At 46.8% G+C, this 11169-nt stretch overlaps 1 protein-coding gene across 1 annotated transcript in view; it reads right to left on the bottom strand.

Annotated features, from left to right (window-relative positions):
• TEKT5 (tektin 5) overlaps positions 1-7974 on the bottom strand; it is a 51228-nt gene extending 43254 nt beyond the window's left edge. The window contains exons 1-2 of the mRNA XM_007939621.1: positions 7399-7974; positions 405-552 (exon numbers count right to left, since the gene is read on the bottom strand). Coding sequence (XP_007937812.1) covers positions 405-552; positions 7399-7974 — 724 coding nt within the window. The remainder of the gene's footprint in view (positions 1-404; positions 553-7398) is intronic.
• Positions 7975-11169: the final 3195 nt, after the last annotated feature.

Below are 11169 nucleotides of genomic sequence, written 5' to 3' on the forward strand. Positions count from 1 at the left end.
GGACACTAGTTTCTTCTTTGAGTCTATGGTTTCTTACTTTTTTTTTTCTCCAGATGAGTAGAGACCAATAGCTGTATCTTAGATGGCCATTCACTTTTATTTTTATCTACTTGTAGATTAAAAGAAAATTGAGTATCTACTATGTGTTTACATCTAGATTATTTTATTATTAAATAATGCATATGAATTGACTCAGCGCGTGGCACATAGTAGGCACTCAATTAACACTAACTTCCATTCTTGTTCCTTGTTGGTGTTATTATTATGCCCATTTCGAACATGAAAAAGCTGAGGGTTAAATGCCCCTATTTACCCCAGTCCCTAAACTGCAGTCTAGGCTCCCACTCATGCTTTCCAACTCTAACTTTCATGGGTGACATGTGTGGCTTCCGCTCCCAGCACACAGCTCAGAAGCCGGGCCCTCCCTCTTCCCCTCGGGCAGCTGGACAGACTAGGGAGATGCCTTACCCGGATGAGGTTCTTCTCCACGTTGTCATGCACCAAATCAATCCCAATCCTTTTCTCTCGATGGTACAGACACTCCAGGGCCACCTGTTGGGAGCAAAGGAAAGAGCGTGTTCTCTGAGGTACTGTGGGTACACGCTGAGCAGGTTGCCTTGCTCGATCCATTCGTATTTTCAGGGAAACCTGGGGACTTGGAGGTCTCATTTGGCCTCCTTGCTGTGTTTTGGGTGGGATTCTGTTCTTGTTTATCCCTTGGGGGAGGAGAGGCTGTGGGATGCCATGCCCAGTACATTAGGGGACATTGGGTCTATGTAGAGAAAGTAGGATAAAGTGTTGTCTTGGGAACGAACTGTGTTCAGATGTCTCTTGGCTCTACCTACACCAGGAGTGATTGGGGATGAGGGCTGACACCCCTCCCATAATCTCCATAAATTGGCCCTAAGCCTTCCCAAATTATAATCAGAAAGAGAGTTAAAATCCACTGTAATTTCAGATAAGACAAGAGTGGCTACTGTTCTCCATTTAGTTTCCCTTTCCCTTTCCTCAAGTAGGAGTGGATGAAAATTCTTCCCTTCTGGGGAGGTCATGGGGGAGACAGGGAGGTTGAAGCTGATGGGGGAATGGAAGGCAGCAAATCCCATTTCAAGATTATAAGAGGTGGAGGATGGGTCCCTGCATCCAATTCTCCCAGCCCGACCCACTCCAGCTGACAGAATGAATACCAATGAAGTGGTTGGAAGTACCCACCAGCTGTGTAACCCAGAAGTGTCCTCATTGATATAGAAGCTGGAGCAAACAGCCGCCACCAGGGGGCAGCAAACAACTTCGGTACAGAGGGATTGGCGTGCGCAGAGGACTCCTTGAACAATCTGCCCGTGCTATGATTTCCCCAAAGAAGATATACAAATGGCCAACGAGCACACAGAAGGATGTTCACAATCATTAGATGTTGGGGAAATGCAAACCAGGACCACAGTGATCTACCACTCCACACTCACCAGGACGATCATAAGGAAAGAATGGAAAATAACATTTTATTTTAGTATCTTCTTTGGACATATATATATTCATGTTCTTTGCTCATTTTTTTTCTTTTCCCAAAGTGAGATGGGGATTTTGGAGGAAGGACTCTCACTCTGTAGTTTGGTAGCCCATTAAAACCACCGATGAGGATATGGAGAATTGGAACCATTGTATATTGCTGGTAAGAGTGTAAAATGGTTCAGTAGCTGTGGAAAACAATTTGATGGTTCCTCAAAAAGAAAACCATGGAATTATGACTCGGCATAGTTTAAGTTGTAAGGAAGACGCAGGACTGGGCAGTGTTTCATTGTGTTGTAATAGGGTTGCTATGAGTCAGAACCATATCAAGGGCGCCTAACTACAACATAATTTAAGTACACAATCAAAAGAACTGAGACTATGTACAAAACAAATACATGTACACACATGTCCCTTGCAGCACTATTCATAATCGCCAAAAGGTGGAATCAACCCAAATGTCCGTTAACAGAATGAGTGGATAAACAAAATAGGATACAACCATCCAATGGAATAACATTCGTTTATAAAGAGGAATGACGTTCTGACACCTGCTACAATGTGGGTGACACTTGAAAACATTATGCTGAGTGAAAGAAGCCAGACACATGTGGTATGAAAGGTCATATATTGTATGAAATATCCATAATAGGTAAGTCCATAGAGATAGAAGATTGGTGAGAGCCAGAGGTTGAGATGAGGCAGGAATAGTGCAGGTTTCCTTTGGGGTGAGAAAAGTGTTATGGAACTAGATAGAGGTGGTAGTTGTATAACACTGTGAATATACTAACCATTATGAATCGTTCACTTTAAAATGGTTAATTTTATTATATGTGTATTTCATCTCAATAAATCAATGAATACATCCCCTTACTTCCAGAGATGTCCCACTTACAGCAACAGAAGTCCCAAAGATGGAGTTGGACTGATGCCATCTGGTAACCAATATCAACCATGTTCTCTGCCATGTTATTTACAGATGGCAGAGCTGGGCCTGGACATTAAGGGCAGAATGAATGTCAGGTGGGTCGAGCTGAGGGGTCCCCTCATCTCTTTTCCTTCCTCACTGCTCATCCCTTGAGGGAAAAGCATCTCTGTTAAGACAGAGGAAAAGCTTAGAGACTTTGTTGACATAAGAATGCATTGAAGGTACTCCATGAAACAAGCTGGACATGTAGACATTACACACTAACTTTTTCTGTAAGAGGCCAGATTGTAAATAATTTTTGCCTTGATAGACCACACATTTTCTATCACAATTACTCAATTCTGCTTTGTAGCATGAAAGCAGCCACAGAAAATAGATAAACAATTGGCCATGGATGTATTTCAAGAAAACTTTATTTGCAAAAGCAGACAGTGGGCCCAATTTGGCTTTGGGATGTAGTTCACCAATCCCTGCTCTACACTAACAAATTGGAAGGACCTAGAACCACCGGCAAAGATGGAACGTGAGAACACAGACCTTTCTAGGATGGAGTAAGGGGTGGTAGAAAAGACCAGGAGAAACACTGGGAGAGAATCAAGAGGGGAGCTGGGAAGTGGGGGACCCTATTGCTGACAGACAACTTTAGGTCCACATCTTCTGACCTTGTACATATGTGACTGGCTAATAGTGAGCCGTCTTCTCTCTGGTAATGGACTGTAATCTCCCTCCTCTCAGACCTGGCCTCTCAGTCACTTACATGAAGTGATTACAGATGAAAAACATCCTGTAGCTGACTGGTAGCCGTCCTTGGGTGGTACCAACGGTTAAGCACTCAACTAATAACTGAAAGGTTGGTTCAAACCGACCTGGAGATACCTCGGAAGATAGACCTGGGGATCTGTTTCCAGAAGGTCACAGCCATGAAAACTGTGGAGCACAGTTCTCCTCTGACACATACAAGGTCGCCAGGAGTCAGAATCAACTCGATGACAACTGGTATTTTGATGGTATCTGGCTGATTGGGCGCTTTGGTGGTTGAATAGGCCCGTCCTCCAAGAAATAGCAGAGTTTCTTGGTTAAGAGAAGACCTAACTCCAGACTCGTGACAGTTCACTGATTGTTGTTGTTGTTGTTATGTGCCGTCGAGTTGGACCCGACTCATAGTGACCCCTCCCTGGGTTTCCGAGGCGCTATCACTACAGAAGTAGATTGCCCAACCTTCCTTCTGAGGAGTGGCTGGTGGCTTTGAACCACCAGCCTTCTGGTTAGCAGTCAAGTGCCTGAGGCACTATGCTACCAGGGCTCTCAGTTCACTGATTAGGAGCCTGGATTGTAGAGTAAGAACACCTGAGTTCAAATCCGGGCTTAGCCACTTCCACCTGTGTGCTTAAACCTCTCTGACCTCCTGTTTCCTCATCTGCAGACGGAAACAAGATCAGTGCATGTCTCAGATTTGTTGTATGGATTAAAACAGCTGGACAAATGTTAAGCATTTGGAACAGCATCACTATTACTTATGGATATTTGTGAAATTCCATTTTGGAGATCTCCAGAGGGAGAGTTTGGAAAGTGACCGGGGCAAGCAGGCCTCACAGCTGTCATGGGAGACCTGAAGCAGAGCACAAGGGAAGGCAGGAGGAGGGGCCGCCGGGGAAGAGAACCTGCAACAGGAGACTGGGAAGGATGGTGATTGGGCCTCTCGCTGTGACGTCACAAAGAGCAGGGGCAGCAGCAAGGAAGGATGCAGGGAGCACTGAGGTCTTGACACCAGGAATGCATATCTGTCGGACCGCAGACACCTTCATCATCTCCGAGAATTTGCCGAGCCCCTCCGGTGCACCAAGCTCAATACAGGTGCTAGTGATACCTCGACGGACCAGACAGACAGGGTCCTTGCATTCTAACAGAGGGGGGAGGCAACATACAAGTAAACACGTAAAGAAATTGAGTAATTTCTGACTGTGATGAAAATAATCAAGATGATGTGGAGGGAAGTAGCCAGCAAAGTAGTCAGGGAAGGCTTCTTGGAGGAGGGGACAGGCTGTGCAGAAAGGAGTGGGAAGAAAGCACCAGGAAGAGGGAACAGCAGGTGCAAAGGCCCTGCAGTGGGACAAGGACCAGACAGGAGACCACTTGACTGCAGTGGAAAAGAGAAGCTGGAGGAGTGGGCTGGGCCAGACAGTGCATGTTAACTGCAGTGTGGTGGGAAGCCATTGAGGTGGCTCTAAGTGAGGGAGTAGAGTCTCTGGGTGGTTCAAATGGTTCATGTGCTCAGCGGCTAGCTGAGAGGTTGGAGGTTTGAGGCCACCCAGAGGCACCTTGGAAAAAGGCCTGGCGGTCTATTTCCAAAAGATCAGCCACTGAATATTTTATGGGGCACAGCCCTGCTGACACACAGGAGTCAGAGTCGACTTGATGGAAACTGGTATTTCCGTTTGTTTATTTTACCAGGGGAGGGTAGAGTCTGTTTAACATTTAAAATCCTCCCGTCTGGTTGCTGTGTGGAGAGTGGGTTGGAGGAGAGCAGGGGTGGGGTGACTGGCTAGGAGGTAATTGGTGTTGTCCAGTGAGAGGCTGCCTGGACTGGATGTCAGCTCTGGAGGTGTTGAGAAACGGTAGAACTGAGATGTGTCTTGGCCCCACGGCACTGCTGGGGAGGCTATCAGAGTTCTGTGAAATGGGTTAAAATGGAAAACATGAGGAGCCATCCGGAAAATGTGATATTTTCTTGATAAAACGGCACAGACCCAGTTGGCATGTTTGCCCCTTGCCCTAGCCCCACCTCTTGCCTCAAACGCTCCTTGCAAGCAGGAGGACAAATTCCCCTTGTAGTCAACTTTCCCTTACATGCAGCCAAATGCACTCCTAACTGATCTGGGATATGACTGGAGACTGGAAGACCAAGGAAGTGTCAGTGAATGTCTGCATTCATATGTTTATTCATTTCTTCAGCAAATTTTTATTGAGTGCCTACTACAGCCAGACACTGTGCTAGGCTGGGAGTACATTAAACACAGTAGCTTGAGCAATCATCAATCAGAGTAGACATTGATCATTAAGGACCAGAACAGCTGCAATGGTGCATCATAGTTTAATATCAATCTTGAACACATTGGTGACAAACTAGACAAAAATCCTTGCCCTCCTGGAGCCTATATTCTAGCGGGGAGAGAGAGACAATACAGGAATTCATAAGACAACCGTGAATTCTGTTAGAAGGTGATAGGTGCTATGGGAAAAAATAAAGCTGTCATTTTAAGTATGTCCTCTAAGGCCCATAACACACACCCCAAAACATATGCATGCATGAATACAATGTCTCAATGATATAACCCCAAAGAGACAAGGAAATGAAATTCTGTCTGAAGAACGTTGATTTGGCTGGGAGTAACCTGAATTGACTGAGAGTCGATTTTTTACCTTCAAACCAGTTGTATCAATGATCGAAACATAAGAACTCAAACTATAAAACTCTTAGAAGAAAACATAGGGGTAAAGCTTTGAGACCTAGTGTTTGACAATCGATTCTTAGATAGGACACCAAAGGCACAAGCGAAAAAGACAAAATGGGTGAATTCGATTTCATCAAAGGACTTTATGGTGGAAGTGAAGAGATAACTTACAGGATGAGAGAAAATATTTGGAAACCATACAGCAAATGGGAACCGTACAGCAAAATGGGAGCTCTGGTGGCACCGTGCCTAGGGCATTTGACTGCTAACCAGAAGTCTGGTGGTTCAAACCCACCAGCCACACCTTGGAAGGAAGACTGGGCAATCTACTTTTGTAGAGATACCGCCTCGGAAACCCAAGGAGGGGTCGCTGTGAGTTTGATCCGACTCCATGGCAGTGCGTTGCATTGTGTTTATAGCAAATTAGGGTTTAATATTTAGACTATATGTTTAAAAACTCCTGCAACTCAACAACAGAAAGACAACCCAATTAAAAAATGGGTAAAGAATTTGAAAAGACATTTCTCCAAAGAAGGTATACAAATGGCCAATAAGCACATGAAAAGGTGTCATTGGTCATCAGGGAAACGCAAATCAAAACCACAATGAGATACCACTTCACACCCACTAGGGTGGCTGTCATAATAATAACGATTAAAAAACAAAAACAAAAACGGAAAATAACAAGTGTTGGCGACAATGTGGAAAAATTGAGACTTTCATCTATTGTTGGTGGGAATGTAAAATGGTGCAGCCACAATGGAAAGTCGTTTGTGGTTCCTCAGAAAGTTGAACATAGAGACACCATATGACCAGCAATTCCACTCTAAGCATATACCTAGCACCGAGACTCAAGCAGACACTTGCACACCAGTGTTCACTGCATCCAGTTCACGACAGCCAGTACAAGTAGAAGCAACACTAGTGTCCATCAGCAGATGAATGGATGAACAAAACCTGGTGCATACATACAATGGAGTATTATTCAGCCATCAAGAGAGATGAAGTTCTGATACATGCCGCAACATGGATGAATCTTGAAAACGTTATGCTAAGAGAAATAAGTCAGGCACAAAAGGGCAAATACTGTATGATCACCTTATATGCACTTTGTAGAATAGGCCAAGGCATAGAGACCAAAGTTTATTAGTGGTTACCAGGGACTGTGGGGAGGCAGAATGGGGTGGTACTGCTTAAGGACACAGAGATTTTTGGGGTGATGAAAAGCGTTTGGAAATGGATAGTGGTGATGGTTGTGCAGCATGGCAAATGTAATTAATGTCTCTGAATATGACACTTAAAATGGCTAAAATGATAGCATTTTTATCATACATGTTTTGTCACATTAAACTAAAAAAAAAAAAAACAAAAAAAACTAACTGATCATATATGACAGTGCAGCTGAAACCAACCTGCAAGGTGCCTATGGCCCTAACCTTCACACAGGGCAAGTGGAATGCACGTGGCTGCATGGCGTGGGCCGGCCACAGCCCTCTCCTGTCCCACACTCACCTGCAGGGGACAGTTCACCTCATCGGCCGCACATTCCAGACGTCTCTTCACCGTCTCCATACTGTGATTTTCGGTCAGAAGCCTTTCTAGCTCATAGCCCAGCTCGGACTTCCAGAAGCCGATGTCCGACAGCCTCTGGCTCAGGTTTCGGCAGGTGCCATCCTGCATCTGGCGTGTCAGCTGGTCCTTGTCCTGCATGAGCCGCATGGAGTCACCCATCAGCCGGCCGGCCCACAGCCGGGAGGCCTCGGCCCCTCGCAGCTGCAGCTCGTTGGATCGGTCCCAGTCGTGAGGGCTGTAGCGACAGAAGAGCGCCGAGCGCAGGGCTGGCAGGATGGTGGGTGGCCGCAGGGCCCTGCGGCTCGTGGTGCCCTCATCTGGGCAGGTCTGCACGTCGGAGACCTTGCAGAAGAGGCTGGGTCTCCATGAGTTGAGGTAGCGGTAACCGGGCAGGTAATAGGGCTGGTAGCATTCCTGGACCACGGGGGTCTGCTGGGTGGGCGGCAGCATACTCAAGCCACAGGCTTTCTTGTTGCCACAGTAACTGGCTGTCTGAGAAGTTCCAAGGAACTCCATCGTCCTCCATCAGCCCCTGTCAGGCCAAACTCTGCCCAATGGGCCCAAGGCATCACCAGCCACGGGGCAGGGCCTGCTCTGAAGGAGCAGGGGAGCTCTGTGACTCAGCACTGGTGTCATAAAGCCTCGGGCAGTGGGACTTCACAGGCCACTGGCAGGCCCGCTGGGCCATGTTGTCTGAATTTTTAAAATAAAAATCTACAAAACAAATATGAGTTTCCTCGATCCACAGAGTTGGGGGTGCAAGAAATAGCACTTCAGTCATTTTCTATGACAACATAAGCTGTCCCAGAACCAGCTCTGCCCTGTGGGAGAAAATTAAACTAGGGGACTTAACAGTACAGGATCACTGTGGTCAAGGTGGCTGTTTTCTTTCTCTTGTGTCCCCAGCATGACATCTAAGTGGTCATAGTGTGGAATTCTACCCAGCGCCAAAAAGGAACAAAGTATTGGTACACAGAACATGATGTACCTCAACCACATTAAGCAAAGCGGAAGCCACCAGACACGACAGGCTACCTCTGTAATGACTCCACTTCCGGGACATTCTGGAGAAAGTGTTCTGGTTCCCTAGTGCCTCTCTGACAAGAATATACCACAATGGGATGGCCTTAACAAACAGGAGTTTATTCTTAAATTTGGAGGCTTTAAGTCCAAGTTCAAAGTGCCAGGCTCTAAGGGCTGGGTGAAGCTCCTCAACCTTGGGGTCCAGCTCTGCCTCCTGCTCCCGGCCCACTGGAGCTAGAGGCGTTTCTTCACTCAGACAGCTGTTGGCTGTTGAGGCTGAGAAGCTCCAAGGTTGACAAGTAAAAAGGCACAGTCCCGATGTTACCAATCCACATAGCAGGCCGTTAACTTAAGTCCACTCTAAGTCCCAAGGTCGGCAGAGCATAGCAGGCTGCTGAGCAATGACACGGCTACAAGCAGGGTCCAAGTGTGCTAAAGGTTAGAGACCATGCCCAAGGCTTCTACTTGTATACAGGAAGCAGACCACATACCCAAAGCAGTTCCTCAGCTGCTTGTGGTAGATCCCACCACGGAGTTGATTGCCAGTCTCATCATGGGGAATAACTACCACCAGCTGCCCAGCCACTCAACCAGGCCCAGCCAAGTTGACACACAAACATAACTACCACAGAAGGCAAAACCGATGAACAGAAGATAGCTCGGTGCTCACCAGGGGCTGGCGTGCGAGGGGCCAACCACAAAGGGCCGTGAGAACATTCTGGGTCTGGCCAGCACTGTTCTGTACCTTGGCTGTGGTGGCGTTTACACGTGTTTGTCAAACTCATAGAGTTGTACACTAACCAGGGTGAATTTTCCTGTATGTAATTTGTACAGTGCTAAAATTCTTACCTTCCATGAGGGAGGCCCTGGTTTGATTCTTGGCCAATGTCCTTCAGGCGTTGCCACAACCTGTCCATCGGTGGAGGCTTGCATGTTGCTATGATCTGAACAAGTTTCAGTGGAACTTCAGACACAGACTGGGAAGGAAGGCCTGGCGATTTCCAGAAATGGGCCAGTGACAACATTATGGATGAAACAGGACACTATCCAATATACACGGGTCATCAGGAAAGACCAATTGCTGGAAACGGGCATCGTGTCTGGTAAAGCAGAGGGTCCACGGAAGTGAGGGCAACCCTCCGTGGGGTGGGCTGACACACGGCCGCAGCGGCGGACTTGAGCGTACCAAGGACCATCAGGATGAGTGGGGGCCCCGTGAGGTTTTGTCCCCATGAGTGGGCCGACTGGACGACAACTCAGCAATAATTCTCTATAATCCAGACAACGTCTGGTTAAGCCCCGGACCCCTGATACACACAACCTCGGCAATGCTCGTTGGTTTTGAGAGTAAATTCCTAACAGCCTGGAACTGTGTGAGCTCGCTTCAGACACACTTGGGGCTTCCAACTCCTGAGGCTACGGGTTCCTGTCTGTGGACCGTCCATTTGACATAAACAAGGATGGCATAGCAGTGGGAAGCTGGAAGAACCAGAACACGGCTCACTTCCATTGTGTTATTCTGTGTGACCACTTGGGGTTCTTATTTGTGTTTAGAATTTAAAACAGAAACAGAATGCAACCTATGAGGTGTCATACTTTTGTTTGGAAAGTGAAATTTTTATTTTTATTATTACTATTGTTATAATATTGTTGTTGTTGTTGTTGTTAGGGGCCGTCAAGTTGTCTCTGACTCATAGCGACCCTGTGCACAGCAGAACGAAACACTGCCCAGTCCTGTGCCAGCCTCACAATCCTTCTATACCTGAGCCCATCATTGCAGCCACCGTGTCAATCCACCTTGTTGAGGGCCTTCTCCTTTTTCACTGTCCCTCCACCTTACCAAGCATGACATCCTTCTCCAGGGAATGGTTCCTCCTGACAACATGGCCAAAGTAGGTGAGACGAAGTCAGGCCATTCTCGCTTCCAAAGAACATTCCAGCTGCACTTTTTCTGGGACACATCTGTTAGTCTTTTTAGCAGTCCTGTGATATTTATATAATTGAAAAACTTTATTTCATACATGAAATCTCTTGCTGAATTCAAGCAATATCTTTAAAACAGAAATGTATCCTTTTTATGTGTTTAAAATAAACACTAAGAACATGACTATTACTGAAAATACTGTGATACAGTGGAAGAGGATGGGGGTATTGAAAAATAATTCTCTACTCAGCATGTCAAACACACTAGGCACAACACTGCTTGGCGACCCCTGGTCCACCACCAGAAGATTTGTTTTCTGTCCATTTTAAACTATCCTGATGGAAAACTCATTTCCTTTCGGAAATACCAGATGGCTGGCAGAATCCAAATTCCAGAGGGAAGTGGAGTGAGTGGGAGGGGGTCCATGAAGACCTGAAAGGGGAGACCTCACTCTTCCTGGGGGCAGGGTTTCATGCAAATGCCCCCCAATCCTCCACCCTAGTTCCGCCTCCCCAGCTTTGGAGACCTCAGCCTGTGGTCACCCCTGCAACCTCTGGCCTAGGACCTGGAGCGGGGAGGGCTGTTTTGAGAAGGCCACCCAATGTCCAGTGGCTGTAAAGGGATCCCTTCCACAGCTGAGAAGTCCGCGTAAACCATCTGTCTGCAGAAGAAAGGCATGGAGACTGTTCTAGGTGCCAGCTTAACTGGTGCTGTTAGAACTTTCCGCAGTGATGGCAATGCCTTATTCTGTGCTGTCCAGGACA

This window comes from Orycteropus afer, unplaced genomic scaffold (genome assembly GCF_000298275.1).
Source record: "Orycteropus afer afer isolate SDZICR_OR568_19922 unplaced genomic scaffold, OryAfe1.0 scaffold00061, whole genome shotgun sequence".
Lineage (NCBI taxonomy): Eukaryota > Metazoa > Chordata > Mammalia > Tubulidentata > Orycteropodidae > Orycteropus > Orycteropus afer.